This window comes from Physella acuta, unplaced genomic scaffold (assembly GCF_028476545.2).
Source record: "Physella acuta isolate Inbredline_101_S28 unplaced genomic scaffold, ASM2847654v3 ptg000091l, whole genome shotgun sequence".
Classification (NCBI taxonomy): domain Eukaryota; kingdom Metazoa; phylum Mollusca; class Gastropoda; family Physidae; genus Physella; species Physella acuta.
The window spans coordinates 219,744-234,231 of NW_026731611.1; the positions used below are offsets into that span (position 1 = coordinate 219,744).

The 14,488-nt window shown below is 32.7% G+C and overlaps 1 protein-coding gene and 1 non-coding gene across 3 annotated transcripts; one reads left to right on the forward strand and one right to left on the reverse strand.

Moving 5' to 3' along the window:
* LOC131928525 (ADP-ribosylation factor-like protein 2-binding protein) lies at positions 1–14,372 on the reverse strand. 2 transcript variants are annotated; one of them, XM_059284604.1, is made up of 7 exons: positions 14,209–14,372; positions 4,935–5,010; positions 4,531–4,589; positions 3,992–4,098; positions 3,432–3,517; positions 2,010–2,106; positions 1–1,667 (listed from the first exon to the last, which is right to left on the reverse strand). In XM_059284604.1, exons 1-7 carry the CDS (start codon positions 14,225–14,227, stop codon positions 1,545–1,547), a joined length of 567 nt encoding a protein of 188 aa, XP_059140587.1. In that variant the 5' UTR covers positions 14,228–14,372; the 3' UTR covers positions 1–1,544. The 2 variants fall into 2 exon arrangements, with proteins under 2 accessions (XP_059140587.1, XP_059140580.1); XM_059284597.1 differs by lacking the exon at positions 14,209–14,372 and adding an exon at positions 10,194–10,246.
* On the forward strand, positions 10,923–10,994 carry Trnag-ucc (transfer RNA glycine (anticodon UCC)). The gene has a single exon. It is a non-coding gene; the product is annotated as a tRNA-Gly (tRNA).
* Positions 14,373–14,488: the final 116 nt, after the last annotated feature.

Below are 14,488 nucleotides of genomic sequence, written 5' to 3' on the forward strand. Positions count from 1 at the left end.
GTTAAAAACAATGTTTTTACTATTTTATTTAACAATTATGAGGAGCTAATTGTGCATACAAACATGAATAAATGATAGTAAACAGTCAAATAACTAACAAGTTAGTGTTTTATAAGAATGACTCTGTTCATCAAAGCCTTACTATAAGTAAAAGAGATTCAAACCATTCATGGCAGAACAAAACCTTACTTTTCACACATGCACGAAACTCTTCTTATTTGTAAAAAAAATTCATCAGTCATTAAAAACAAGATAAGAGCACACAAAGAAAACCATGGAATGTCACAGTAGATTGCAGACCATTAGATAAAATTACGTGAACTGAAATTAAACTGTTGTAAGCAGAATAAAATGCTTTTATTAATCATTCATATTTTACTGGGACATTTTTTTTCTCTAAACTAGATAAATAAACAGACTATTAAATTCTTTTAATTTACTCTAACTTTTCAAATATACAAACACAACTGGAATAAAACTAATAGCTTTCAGATATTATTTTTAACTTTCTGAATCAATGTCAAATGGCCAGTAAGTCAATGTGAACCAATTATAGAATGACCAATTTAAAGGTTTTTTGCAGATAACTGCCCAAAATAAGTTGAAAAATTTGAGTCACAAAGGTAAAAGTATTTGTCTTTCTTTCCTTTAAATTTGTTTCTACGACACTATTGAGCAATTATTATCATATAAAAACAGTAGGTGAAGGTTTTTAAAGTTACAACTTAGAGATACAACTCAATGTTTTGGTCTTGTATTTACAATAAAAAACTAAGTACTATATTATAAAATGAACTGTCAGAAGAGGCATCCAGCTGTGAACCACCATTCATTGATCCTTAAAATACTTTCAAAATGATAAAATGAATCAAATACGTAATGAAATGAACTGTACAAGATTGGCATTTAGTTAAGTTAGACACCTTCACATGTCCACAGTGTAACTATGAGTTAGTCAGCACAATTTAATATATATCACATTTAAATTGACTTGAAATAAAAAATATGCAAGCCATTATCAATAATATGTAAATAATCAAGTCATAACTCAACAAGATTTTGATCATTTTACAACCATAAATAAGATTTTCTATTAGCTTGGATCAGCTGTAACAAAACAGCCAAATTACTAATCTAATGCATGTCCTAATGAGTTACCATTGTTATCCTAAACATCTATTGATAAACAAGACTTTTTATAAACTTTAAAAATCATAGCTAAGAAGTATTTTAACTACATTAGTATGGTCACATTTGTACACATATGTTCAATATGACTACAGGCAGGAGCCGACTAGGTGAATCAAAGGCACTCTGGTACCCAATTTGACAACAGATTTAAATAATGACAATAGCGAGCTTTAATTATTATCTCTTACTCTTTTTCATCCACTATCTCTTGTTTAGAAAAATAGAAAAATGTCAATAGCATGAGGAACTCTTGCAAACTCTTGAAAACTTCTGTTGCATTGATGAAATGACTTGCCTTGAACTTGTTCACAAAAATATAATACATTGTCTATTTTAAAAAGCTGTTCACACAGTTATGGTCCATTGATAGATTTCCCAGAAATGCAAAGTCCTGAGAAACTTCCAGAATTTGTCTTGTCTTTAACAGGTACAATGGTCAGGCCACCACTGAGATCTATTGTGTTGCCTTCTTTATCCTGGGTAGATAAAACAATTATTTTACCTGCCTGGGCTTAAGTTTGCAATAATCTTTATTATACAAAAATATGGGACGGTGTGGTCAACAGTGTTAAGCTGCTAGCTTGAAGGTCTTGAGTATTGGATCCCTGAGTCCACCCAGCTCAGATGGGTATCTGACTTGCGTTGGGGAAAGTAAAGGGGCTGGGCATAGTGCTTACCACCCTATTCCTTTATATGCCAAGGTCAAGAAACATGAAATCAGCTTCATCAGCTCAATGGATCACTTGGTGTAAAGAGGAACTGTTACGTACTTTACTTTTTATTTATACATAAATTTTAAAAAAGGAGATCACACTTACTTTCCTATAGTCAAGCAACATTTCTTTAAATGCCATAAAATCACTGAAGGTGATTAGAATTTCAAAAATTTCTCCTTCCAACTCTTGCTTTCTGACCCTGAAGTAAACAATACTTTAAATAAATACCAATTCAACTGCACACTGAAGTATAAAGGAATGTTTAAAAAAAATAAAAGTAAAAGGTAAAAAAATAAATAAAGAGTGTGCATATAAAGTAATTAGTTTGACAAAAAAATTATCAAGAATTACTGTTTTCATTAATTTTAGTTTTCCCCAGAAATGTTATGCATATCAACTCTTTATCAAATTAATTAATTTCATGTTCCATCTTAATTAAGTTTTGCACCTCAATGTTGTTCAGTATAAATAAAGATGAATAAAGATTCATATCATTTTTCAAAGTTATTAAAACCTGCACATTATTCAAGTAAAATAACAATAATTGAATGTCCATGAATATTCAATTTAAGTAATGATTTATTGATTGAAAAATAAAGTTTGCTTAGTTTAGACCTGCATCATTCCATTTTATAATAAACCGGGAGTGATCTCCCCTAAACTTTCTCGAATATTCTTATATAAAACAACAGGGGATGGGAACTCGGGCTATAGACATGATTTTTAATCAATTTTAAATACTTAAAGTTTTAAAAATAGAATAAAATCTCGTAGACAAATGAATTGCACACCAAGTGAACGCTAAATAAAAGAGTGTTTAATAGTGCGCAATATTATTAGTACTTTTAAAATTTACATTAGTTTTTTGAGAAATCGGAAGTAGCGTAAATTACTACTTCCGGTCAACGGAAATTACTCAAAATTTAACAGAAGGTAGAGAATTAGATCTTTTACTTACATGTGAAATTTCATTTATCTATCTGAAATAGTACTCAAGTTATAGGCTTTTGAAAAATTCAAAGTAGAAAAAGTACCACTTCCGGTTATCGGAAATCGCTCAAAAGTTGATACGGATCTACGATTTTGATAAAATACTTATATATGAAATTTCATCAGCCTAGCTGTAACGGTACTCAAGTAATCGTGTTTACACACGGACACACACACACACAGACACACAGACATACGGACAGAGTTGCAAAGCCCAGTTTTTCAGACTGGATTACACACAAAACCTCTTAATTTTGATACATCTGGATTGATAATTTTTGCCCGATTAAAATAAGTCCTCTATACTTCGGATGTGATGAAGGACTGAGGTGTAATACGGTGAAAATTGTTAAAATTTCAAGTGATTTTTGTGCACGATTACAATACTTTCTCTATACTTCGTATATACGAGAAAGTAAAAAGTTAAGCTATTGCAATTTTATAAGAATGACTTCTATATGCTAAATTAGCAGTAAAAAAATGTGTCAAACAAATCTAAAATAAGTCAAACAGTTGAATGAGTTTCCAACTCACTGCAATTGTTGAGTGAAGTCTAACATGGAAAATTCTGGCATCCTCTTCTTCAGTTCTGTTTCTAAATAAGATTCTATTATAGATATCTGTCAGAAGAAAGTAAATTTGAAACACTTTGCTGACATCTAACAAAAATTGATCATATTACACAAAGAAAATGATTCATTAGATGTTTTTATTTATGTAATAAACTGATCATACTTAAATTGAATGATGCTGTAATTTTACACATATTTCTATTGCTGGATCATTAGAACACCAACTACTTTGTTAATTAGTTTGTTAACAAAATATTACAAAGACAGTGTGTGAGAATCATAGCATTGATTCAGCTTGACTAGATTTTAAATCAAAGTTTCTTACTAACTTTTCAATGTATTATTTGTTAAAATACCACAATGTACTTATACTCATGCTAATTTTATTGTTAATACATTCATCTAGAATTCTTAAAATAATATTAGAGAAATATTATGATAAATAGTTCCAATGTACTAAAAGGTACTAAAATTGTATGTTAAAATACACAACAATGATTTAAGTTAATAAATTTGACTTACATATTCTTTATGGATATCAGTATAGCAGAATTTATTTTCTTCTGTATCTTCAAACTCTTTATAATATTTATCTAAAAAACTGTTTTGAATTGTTTGAAACTTTTCTTCTGAAAAAAAAAGAATAATTTGTATATCAAGCAATATATATTTTACAACATTGTTAAACAATTATATCCAATTTATAGATCATTAAATAGGTAACCTTTTTTTCTTTTAAATATGTCATTATTCATCTTTGGTAGTGATCCTTTCGGTTCTATCACACTATAATACAACATGTTTATCACTGTAAATTATTGTACCATATTATTTTAGACCATATTTCATATGCCATTATTCCTAAATCTAAGGCAACTTAATAATAGGGGTTGAGAATTCCTAGTGCAGGCAAAGGCTGTTAACATTCTTTACATCAAATCTCAATACACTTCAAAACTAGACTAACAAAAAGAAAGCATTATATTATCTAGAAAATGTTGGGAAATGTTTTCTATTTACCCTGTATATTTCAGTAAAATAAAAGTGAAAGATTGCCATACCCATTACAATATCTTCTATGTGACCAATGATAGTGTCAAAACCAGCATCACTTGTTGATCTGAAGAAAATCAAAGTTTAAGATAGCGTATGGTGTACAAAAATGTATGTCCTTTTTTTCAAATTTAATTAACTTTTTAAAATATGTATCTAGATCTATTCATTTTTAAAGTTAAAATGTTTTATAACTACTTATATCTTAGAGTCAAAGCTATAGTACTCTTTGGGCAAAATCAACTGCTAGACATTTTATCTTAGCAAATTAATATCTCTGATTTGGATAGAAGACATATCATTATATTATAAAAATGCATAAAAATAAGACACTAAATATAAAGTTAAAACAAACTAAGTAACTTAAATTATTATAGGCCTATATTTGATGTGACATATTGTGGAAACTTACAATCCAGTAGCAAGGTCTTCATCTTCAATATCTAAGCCATGTGAAAGTTCCATGTCTATTTCACCTTCACCATCACCTGGAATAAAATTGAAATGTTTTTGAATCTTTTATAAAATTTAATGATTGTAATTAGAAGCATGATAGCTTTTGTGATTTTGAGGAGTAAAGAAAATGAAAATAAATGAATACCCAAAAAGGAATTAGAAAATTTAACTCAAATTATAAAAAATAATAGTATCTTGCCCAGAAAAAAAACAGACTATTCGATACCAGTGCTTCCTGGATTCAAAGAAATGACAAGCAATTTATTTGGTACAGCAGTACAGAAGACAAAAGTATTTAACTCTTAACCCTAACCTGTACTTCTCTGTGTGGGCAATGTTTAACAATTACAAGCTAATAGGCCTATAAAATTTAACTTCTGATTTAATTCAAATTAGTATCTAAAGCTACTCATCACAATCTTTACCCAAAAAACATGGGGCAGATGAAATAAACTTGGGAGCATCCTATAGACTAGAGCCTAAGATCCTTACTCGCGCTTTTCCTCTCAAGGTTATCAGTCTAGTGCTCTACACTACTTTGCATTGGTAAAACTCTATTTTAGCTTATTTTATTCACCGCTTCACGTTCACCTCAGGTTGAGCGTATTTTATTATGGATGATTTTAGATACAGATGTCCGATAATAGACTCTTCCATAAAATAGGTGTGTTGGGTTGTTAGTAGTATTGTAATCTCGACTATTTTATGTTTAGAAATTAGGGTTAGGCGTATGGTAGGACTAGGGTTGGGGTTAAGGACAGGGTAAGCATTGACATTAGCCAGCAATGTGTGTATTTTAGTTAGCTACCAGTTACTTAACACCCCTTTTTTAAAGAAGAATCTATCTCTATACTGAGTATACTCTATACTCTATATACTAGGCCGCCTCATTGCTTAGATGGCTGGATTGACCTCTGACCCTGAAACGTCACGCGTCGTTTTCTGACGGTTTTTACGTTTATTTTAGGGGTCCTATCCACGACAAATGAAAAAACTGTTAATCTCGCAAATTCTTATCATTATTTTAACACAAGATGCTAATAATATGGATAATATGCCTTAGAATGCCAGAAAAAAATCGCTAGAATTGTAGTTGTAAATAATGAGAGGATTTCTAGTGGAGCACTCTCCGTATAAACTGAACCGCGGCCAAAAACGACCGTATAACCGGGAAAACGGCCTGTATAACAGTAGATTAATATATAATTGAGATATTTAGCATGTATATTTACAGTATTATGGATGATCTTTACCAAAAATCCAATTACCCCGTAAGTAACCATGAGAAAATTTCTCTCTGCTATTTTTGGTAACGTTGCGTCATTGTTACGCTAGTTGCCGGACAGAAACAACTAGTTTTTGTTTTTTGCGGAATGAACTGTTAAGTCTAGTATTTTTATTATAATTCAATTGTAGCATGTGCGGAAAAAGTAAAATTATGGACATTATTATTGTATTAGTAATTTTGTTAGTATATTGATTTTTTTTTCTTCACTGTGGGCCGACAGTTGCTGCATTCGTGACCGGTGGTTAACCTCGTCAACGCTGCGTGGCCTATTCGTTTATATAATTAGTGATGCTCGTTCAGTGGCCTTTTTCAGAGCTAGGCCTAATTACGGGCGATTTTTAGACTTAATTGATCGGCCGTTAGCCTTTTTCATTGCTGCGTATTTAAAAAAAAAATGCTCGTTCAGCGGCCTTTTTTTTTTTGGCGCTAAATAATCTGTTTACGGGCATTTTAAGCGTTATTTATTTATTTTTTTAAGCTAGACGTAGACAGATCTAGTTAAAAAAAATAATCTAGCATGCCTGATATGGAACTTTAAAAAAAAAATGACCGAACTTTTTAAAAAATGTCCACAAGTAGGGAAGTAGGTCTGTTTTTCAATTTGCTTGAAGAAGGGGGGGGGGGGGGGAAGAGAGAGAGAAGTGAAGACACCGACCATCTCGTGTACGCGTGTTCATTCTATGACGTGTACTATAGGCCTGCTGAAGTCACGGTGACCCCGTGACCCTGGTGGGATTTTTCATCCATGGGATAGTAAACGTAAACAAGCAATCACGCAAGTGACGATGTTTGGAGATTTTATTTTTAAAAAAAACCACATACGTCATGCTTTCAAGATGAAAAAAATGTAATGTAAAAAAAAAATACACTAATACCATGTATGAACCTCAGCTGCCACACTGTTAATTTATAAACTATCATAACTATTACTATCATATCATTTTAAGCATATTTATTATTTAAAATTAGAAAATTAGAATTTGAAATAAAAATATTTATTATGGTCATTTGATTTATGCAGGTGTTCATTATTTCATAAAATGGTATGAATAACATGTAATGAATAACATGTAGAGTAGAACTTAATAAATAATAAAATAACTAGATCTAGTTTACCTAAGCTGACGCAATTACCATGGCGGGAATGAAAAGCTCGTGGACACAAGTCCACGACGTAATGTTATGCCGGTCGAGGAGTAAGAATGCTGTTTCCTCGTTCATTTTCCATTTTAAGATAATTTTTAAATTCTCTCTTTTCTTGTCAACCGAGTAAGCTAGATATTTAAATGTGGTGTCAAATGTTCTCTTAAGGGGTAAGGAAGTTAATGGTGTATTTAAAATAATAGAATATTTTATTTTAAAAAGTCCATAATTCAACCTACTATATATATACTAATTATATACCTATACTACTATACTAGGCATTCCGACTTCCGCTGTTTCGATTCAGTATTCAACATCCGGACTTTTCGATGCAGTCTTTATAAAAACTCGCCCTTTTCCGAAGAATGCCGAATCTCACTGTTGGAATCGAGTTTTTAGAAATATTCGATATAGATATTCTAGTGTAGTCGTATTATATGTTTCAATTAGAAAATTACCGCCATTATGACAATCTTTAAGCCGAAATCGATCGCACGATTCTAATGAGTTTATCTCGTGAACATGTCCCGTACGGTGCTGTCACATTTTAAATAAGTTTACGTATTAAACCTTTTATAAGTGTCTTGCCATTAGTTGTAAGTGTCCATTAAATAAACAAATATTATTATAATAACGGTTTTATGGCACTTACTACTTCTGCTTACGAGTTATCATACATGTCAAATCCCCGAGCTAGCGCTTCGGCCTTGACAACGCCATGGCGTCGGTTTAGCACCGCATTACCTATTATCGATAAAATACGCGCACTAATGCCAATGACGTAGTTTTCGAAGTTGGAAAGAATTTAAATTGTGGGTGGCACTGTTAAAACTAGATAAAATACGTTGATCAAGTTATCTATTAAAACCGACAGGCAAGAAGCTTAGGCTTACATTAAATAGTGTTAAGCATTTCACACATACCTACTTAGATTTAAAATCATTTAAGGCTAATACTAATAGCCTTTAATATACTATTATACTTTATACTATAAATAAGTTATAGGCCTATTTCTTAGTATAACTAATGCTATATACTAGATCTATATGTATCAATTGATAAAGTAAGTCTGGGCCTATTATTGGTTATGATAAGTAAAGAAGCTTGGTGATAAACTTATTTAATTATTTGTAATAATTATGCTTATGACATTAGTAAATAATTAACAAAAGGTGCAGCAATTGACATGGGGGGGGGGGGGGGTACTAATTAATAAGTCAGTGAATTTGGAATGACATGAAAAAGGCATGATAATTATTATTCATAATAATTTAGGATACAATTTTTACATTTAATAATAAAAAGTAACAAAAAACAAATAACAACAAACAATACAGATTTAAATCACTGCATGTTGCCAATATATATATTCATATAAGCAGATAGACAGGGAAGCTGTAACTTCTGATTTGGTACAAATTAACACTTAGCTTAATAAACTTTTACAAGAATTTAAGGTTTTTCTATTGATTAGTAATTTAGTTGTACCAAAATATCAATAGGGTCTTATAAAGGCCCTAGTATATTAAAGTAGTTTCCCTTTTGGACCTGTCAATCCATCATCCATAAAGCAGCTGAAGTAGAGTTTATCTGTTTCTTGACCCATGCACATGAAGTGATGGTGTGGTTAGCTCTCTGCCAAGCTATCTTTACTTTCCCTTGGGTCAGGTACTCATCTGAGCTTGGTGGATGCTGCACGCTGCACAGACAGACTCGTCTGAGATCTGAGCTTAAGACTTGCATGTTAGTAGTTGAGTGCTTTAACACACCATCCCTAGTTTTATTTTTCAGCATTCTTCTTATTACATGCTTCAGTATCAATAACCAAAATGTATCCTATCTATTATAGTAACATTCTGGACATACGTCCGTTGCAGTCACTATAATTACTATAAAAGGGTGCAACACCCTTTCATAGGACTTTTTAATTATATGCAGTCATACTTAATATAATTTTTTTCTATATTTTTATTTCCCCCACCCTCTAGCAAAGTTTCAGTTTTAATATTAAAAAAAAAAACATAGACTTTCAGTCTGCATATTGACCTATATAGAACAGCACCCCTCACTTTAATTTGACTTGATTAGTTCTAATTATCCTTCATCAAATTTTGATTTTACTTTCATATTTCTATTGCCCACACTCTCTAGCACTAATGTGCAAAGTTTTATAATTATATCTCGAATAGCAGCAGTGGTATGCAAGCCTAAAGCCAATCACACAATTAAATCCGATGTTACAGTGATATATAACAGGTTTAATACATAACTTTAAAAATTCATATAAAAAAAACTATTAGGCCTAGAAGGATAAATTTGGTATTTTTATCAATGGGGTATATTATAGGATTAATCTGTGTACATTTTATCATTCTATGGTAATTAGGAAAAATATCCCAACATTCCTACTACTATACTCTATCACTGGTATAAAAATTCCCCATTTTTTTATAAATACAACCGAAACACACAAAAACATTAGGTGAAGCAGGGAATAAAATACGTTGAAATGGAGTTTTACCCTTTGCATTAGGACTTGGGCTATTTAGTTTATTTACAACTACTGTAAAAATAAATAATTCATTCAATGTGAATGCAAGAAAAAAACGGTGGCGTTCTTGGATACCGAGATAAATCCGGAATAACTGAAATTCGTTTTCAATTAACAACCAAAAAACCATACCTAAGTAAGTATTAAAACACGTGTATTAAAATGGTAAGTATTATTTCAAATAAAACACTAAAGGATAAGTTGCACGTTAAATAAAGTAAATGCAGATCTACCATGATCATAAATGTTGTTGGAGTTAGATGCCATTTTGAAATATTCCGGAAATGACAACACAACTATTTGTTTTTAACTTGATTTTGGTTAAGGTTCTTTTATTTCTTATTAATAAAATTTATGTTAAAAATGAAAAAAAAGAATGAATCTAGATCTTAAAATATAATATAAGGTTTCCTTTAATGACGAGAAAGCAAATTTCTCAAACTGTTTAGTAATCCAAAAATTGATAAACTAATTACATTTTGTAACCTTATTTAGGCACAACAAATCAAGAGGCGTCGGTGGTGTAAAGGTTAGCATGGTTGCCTTCCAAGCAGCCGATCCGGGTTCGATTCCCGGCTGACGCATAGTTTTTTGCCTCATTATGTAATTTCTATTTTTGTATATTCTCAAATGTTTATCGACAACTCATTTACTGTTACCTGAATAGAAATTTTAGAATAGTTTAGTTAGAGCTAGTAGCCTAACAGAACGCACTGGGTCAGTATAATTTTAGTACAAAAATAATCATGCATCTAAATTCTACCATTCAAACATTTTATCCTCATAACCTCATTTTGACGTACTTTTGTGTAACTTTTTTACTACTAGATTTAGATCTACTTTTTCTACACTTAGATAGAAACAAGTAATGTAACAAGCCTGTGAATGGCATTGCACCGGTTTCAATTAGTTTGATGATAGTAAATGAATTTTTTTGTTTTAGTGACAGTATGAGCATGTGGGCGTCGGTGGTGTAAAGGTTAGCATGGTTGCCTTCCAAGCAGTCGATCCGGGTTCGATTCCCGGCTGACGCAATTTTTTTTCTTACAGTAGTGGCACTATATTTTACAAACATAGTTTGATATTTCACATTGCGTGTCTTTGCGGTCTTTAAGTGTAGTGCCTAAGCCTTTTTAATAAATAAAAGAAACAACTTAAAACGTATTATCCATGCCATCAAAATAAACAAATGAAATTCATAATTTAAAGAAAGAGGCGTCGGTGGAGTGAAGGTTAGCATGGCTCCAATCAGTTCCTGGCTAACTCTTATTTATTTTTGTTAGACTAACGCTAGGCCCACCAGCTGGGCCGGGCACAAAGACGATGTTACGTTTTTTTAAAACTCTTTTACCTCCTCTTCAGGCGCATACAGGTTTTCGGGCTAGGGGAAGCGGCGAGTCGAGAAAAACAACAAATGCTTCACAATCTGTGTGGTAATCCTTGTAAAAAAAAACAATTTGACACAATGGATTATTAATTAAGAGAAAAGAACTACAGTGGGGGAACACTCTCTTAATATAGATATTAATAGGCCTACACTCCTACACATTTAATTGTAATTGTGAAATTCAATCAGATTAAAAATTATTTTATTATTTGATACAATAGCTTATTACTATTCGATTTTACAAAACGAAATTGTCTGCAATCAGAGTTAAATTTACTTTTAATATAAATGCTAAAACAACACACCATAAAGTAAGTTTTTTTAAAGCGGACTTGGTATAAAAGCGCACTTATAAATTACATAATTAAGTGGAACATTCTGAATAATTGCCAATAGTAAATTGATCCTTATACTAAACTAGCTGCATACCCGTGCTCCGCCACGGGGAATCTTTTAAAACGAGAAAAATGGCCCGTTGAGGAAGGGTACAACGGGCGCTAGGCTGATAGTACTGTCTCTTTTCTCTAAACTAAAACCACCCCACCCCCACCCCACCCCACACACACACACACCACCCCCCCCCCCCCCACCCCCCAAAAAACATGTCTACCGTCCCATTCAACGAAATATAATTATATACTTTTTCCAGTGTCCGCCCCCTCCCCGAAAATTCTACCCCCGCCCCCGAAAATTTCAAGTACCCCCACCCCTCTGCGGGGAGGAAAAAGTCTGAAAGAAACACTGGTGTCGCGCTTAGCCACTACCCGAAGAATTGCATTAAAGAAATTGCAAGAAAACCACTTTTTAGATTAGACACATTAATTAGGCGGTAATTTTATTATAGAGTATCGATGAAGAAATTTCTTTTGAGTTAGGGAGGGGGGGGGGTCAGACGTTCTTACGCGGGGGTGGGGCTTCGCCCCTACCCGAAGAATTGTATGAAAGAAACTCTTCACGCAAACCACTTAGATTAGACAAAATTGCCTTTTTATTCAATGTTTACTCGAGAATCAATGACGTCATATTACTGTGTGCACTCTCCGGCTTGAGATTATTTTCTACTATACGACGTCATACTTCGTTTTTCGAATTACTGTGCATGTTTTTAATTTCCTTGTGTTTTCTCTAGAGCGTTCTTGTCAGATACATAGATAGATACACAGATAGATACACAGACAGCGAAACTATTAGTATTAATGTACCAACTATGGAACAGAACAGAACAGAACAAAACTTAACACAAACACAAACACAAAAGAAAACACAAACACAACGCAAAAACAAGCACAACACAAACTCAAAAGAAAACACGAGCGTAACGCAAACACAGAAACAAAAGGAAACACAAACCCAAAAACAAGGCAAACACAAACACAACAAACCAGCACAAAAGAAAACACAAACACAATGCAAACACAAAAGCAAAAAAACACCAACACAAACGAAACACAGAAACACAAAAGAAAATACAAACACAAACACAACGCAAAGCAACACACAAACCCATAGCGCGCACAGGATGGCCCATCGCGCAAAATCGAACCATGCCCGGGCATGTATAAATGTGTCATCTAGTCCATATATGTCTGTGTGCTAAAATTTCTCTTTGCGAATTTTTCTGTGTGCGCAAATTTCTGTTTGTGCTTTTTTTTCTGTGTGCGCTTTTTTCCATTGCGCAGTATTTTTGCGCATTTTTCCGTTGCGCTTTTTTTCCGTTGCGCTTTTTTCCGTTGCGCATCTTTCTGGGAACCCTTGACTCATACTAACGTTCTTGAAGTTTTGTGAGAATGTATTAGTTTTTCTATATATTTATTCAGCTTCCCCCACCCTCTCTCATATTTTTGCATGGAGTTTTTAACACAATCAATCTAAAAATAATTGCATTTGTACAAAAGGCCTTTGGAAAATGTTCTAGATCAGCTGACAGGCAAGGGGCCTGCAGTTTCCCTTTCTGCTAGTATTGACAAATCAAAGATAAGCAAAATCGTATTCTACATGGTACATTTTAGGTAGACAATTTCCCTACGTTTCTAGGTTGATCTTAAAAACCTTAAGTTAATAGACCTCCCGTATGAAAGATGTATAGCTGAATTAAGCCTGACAACTCAAGCCAGAGCTACACTTGTGAGCTAAGATCGATATGTTGGTGGTTGATGGTCTATATCCAGCAGGAATAAGACAAACAGCAGATGTACAGGCGCCAAAGTTGACGGACCTTGTGACAAAAAAGCGCCTTGCACATGCCTGGCGCTAAGCTAGGCGCAGAGAAAGCCAAGAAGTAGGCTATAGGTCTACTTGCCATGAGTTGTTAAAAATGTGATATTTGTGATACATAACATGACAGTTCGTAGTTTCAGTAATGCGTTTGCTGTTGTTGTTTTTGTGTTGCGGGATTGTTTTGAATTTTATTTTATTTAACTCCGAAATAGGCGACTCTATCCTTAAAATGGTCTAGAGCATTATCAAACTGACTTGAGGAAACAGCGTTTGGCACAATTGTTCTAGACGTTATAACAGCTTGCCACTGGAAGACTGGAAGGTTACACGCGATATTTTATTTCAAAAAGTAATAGTGAGACTGCAAAAATACATAGACTATGCACCAAAAATTAAATTCTTAACACATATCAAGCAGTAGGCACTAAAAGGCTTCTGTGAAGAGGAATTTTTATTTAGGCCCACTCATTGTGTACAGTAAAAAATATCTAGGAACAAAAATACAACTATCAAAACGCCTTCTTAATTTTTTTAAACATATTTTTTAAAACTAAAGTTTATTTATAGCATTAATTTAATTTTTTTTTTTTTTATTTAAAAAGCAGAATTGAGACCTAATGCATATATTTCTATATTTGATTTACCTGCATCCACGATTTGCATAAAGCAAAGTATTTTCCATTTAAAAATCTCGTATGTAACGAGTCGACATATCCTGCCTCCCAGATCCAAGAGAATTGTTGCATAAAACGTGATTTTCACACAGCTAAAAATCCAAGTTCCTTATAAATAAAGAAACAAAATGATTGGACAAATAACAGGTATCAACAATACTCCTAGTAATGTGGCACAGATGTCTTTGAAATCAAGTATCTGGCAACATTTAAAGAGTTAAAACCTGAACAAACGAAACGCAACCTGACA

Coding starts and splice junctions, on each gene's coding strand:
- LOC131928525 (XM_059284597.1), bottom strand. CDS start 10,227: ATGGCATCTAACTCCAACAACATTTATGATCATG. Junction 4,590..4,934: donor GAAGACCTTGCTACTGGATT/GTAAGTTTCCAC, acceptor GATTTTCTTCAG/ATCAACAAGTGATGCTGGTT. Junction 3,518..3,991: donor CTGATATCCATAAAGAATAT/GTAAGTCAAATT, acceptor TTCTTCTGACAG/ATATCTATAATAGAATCTTA.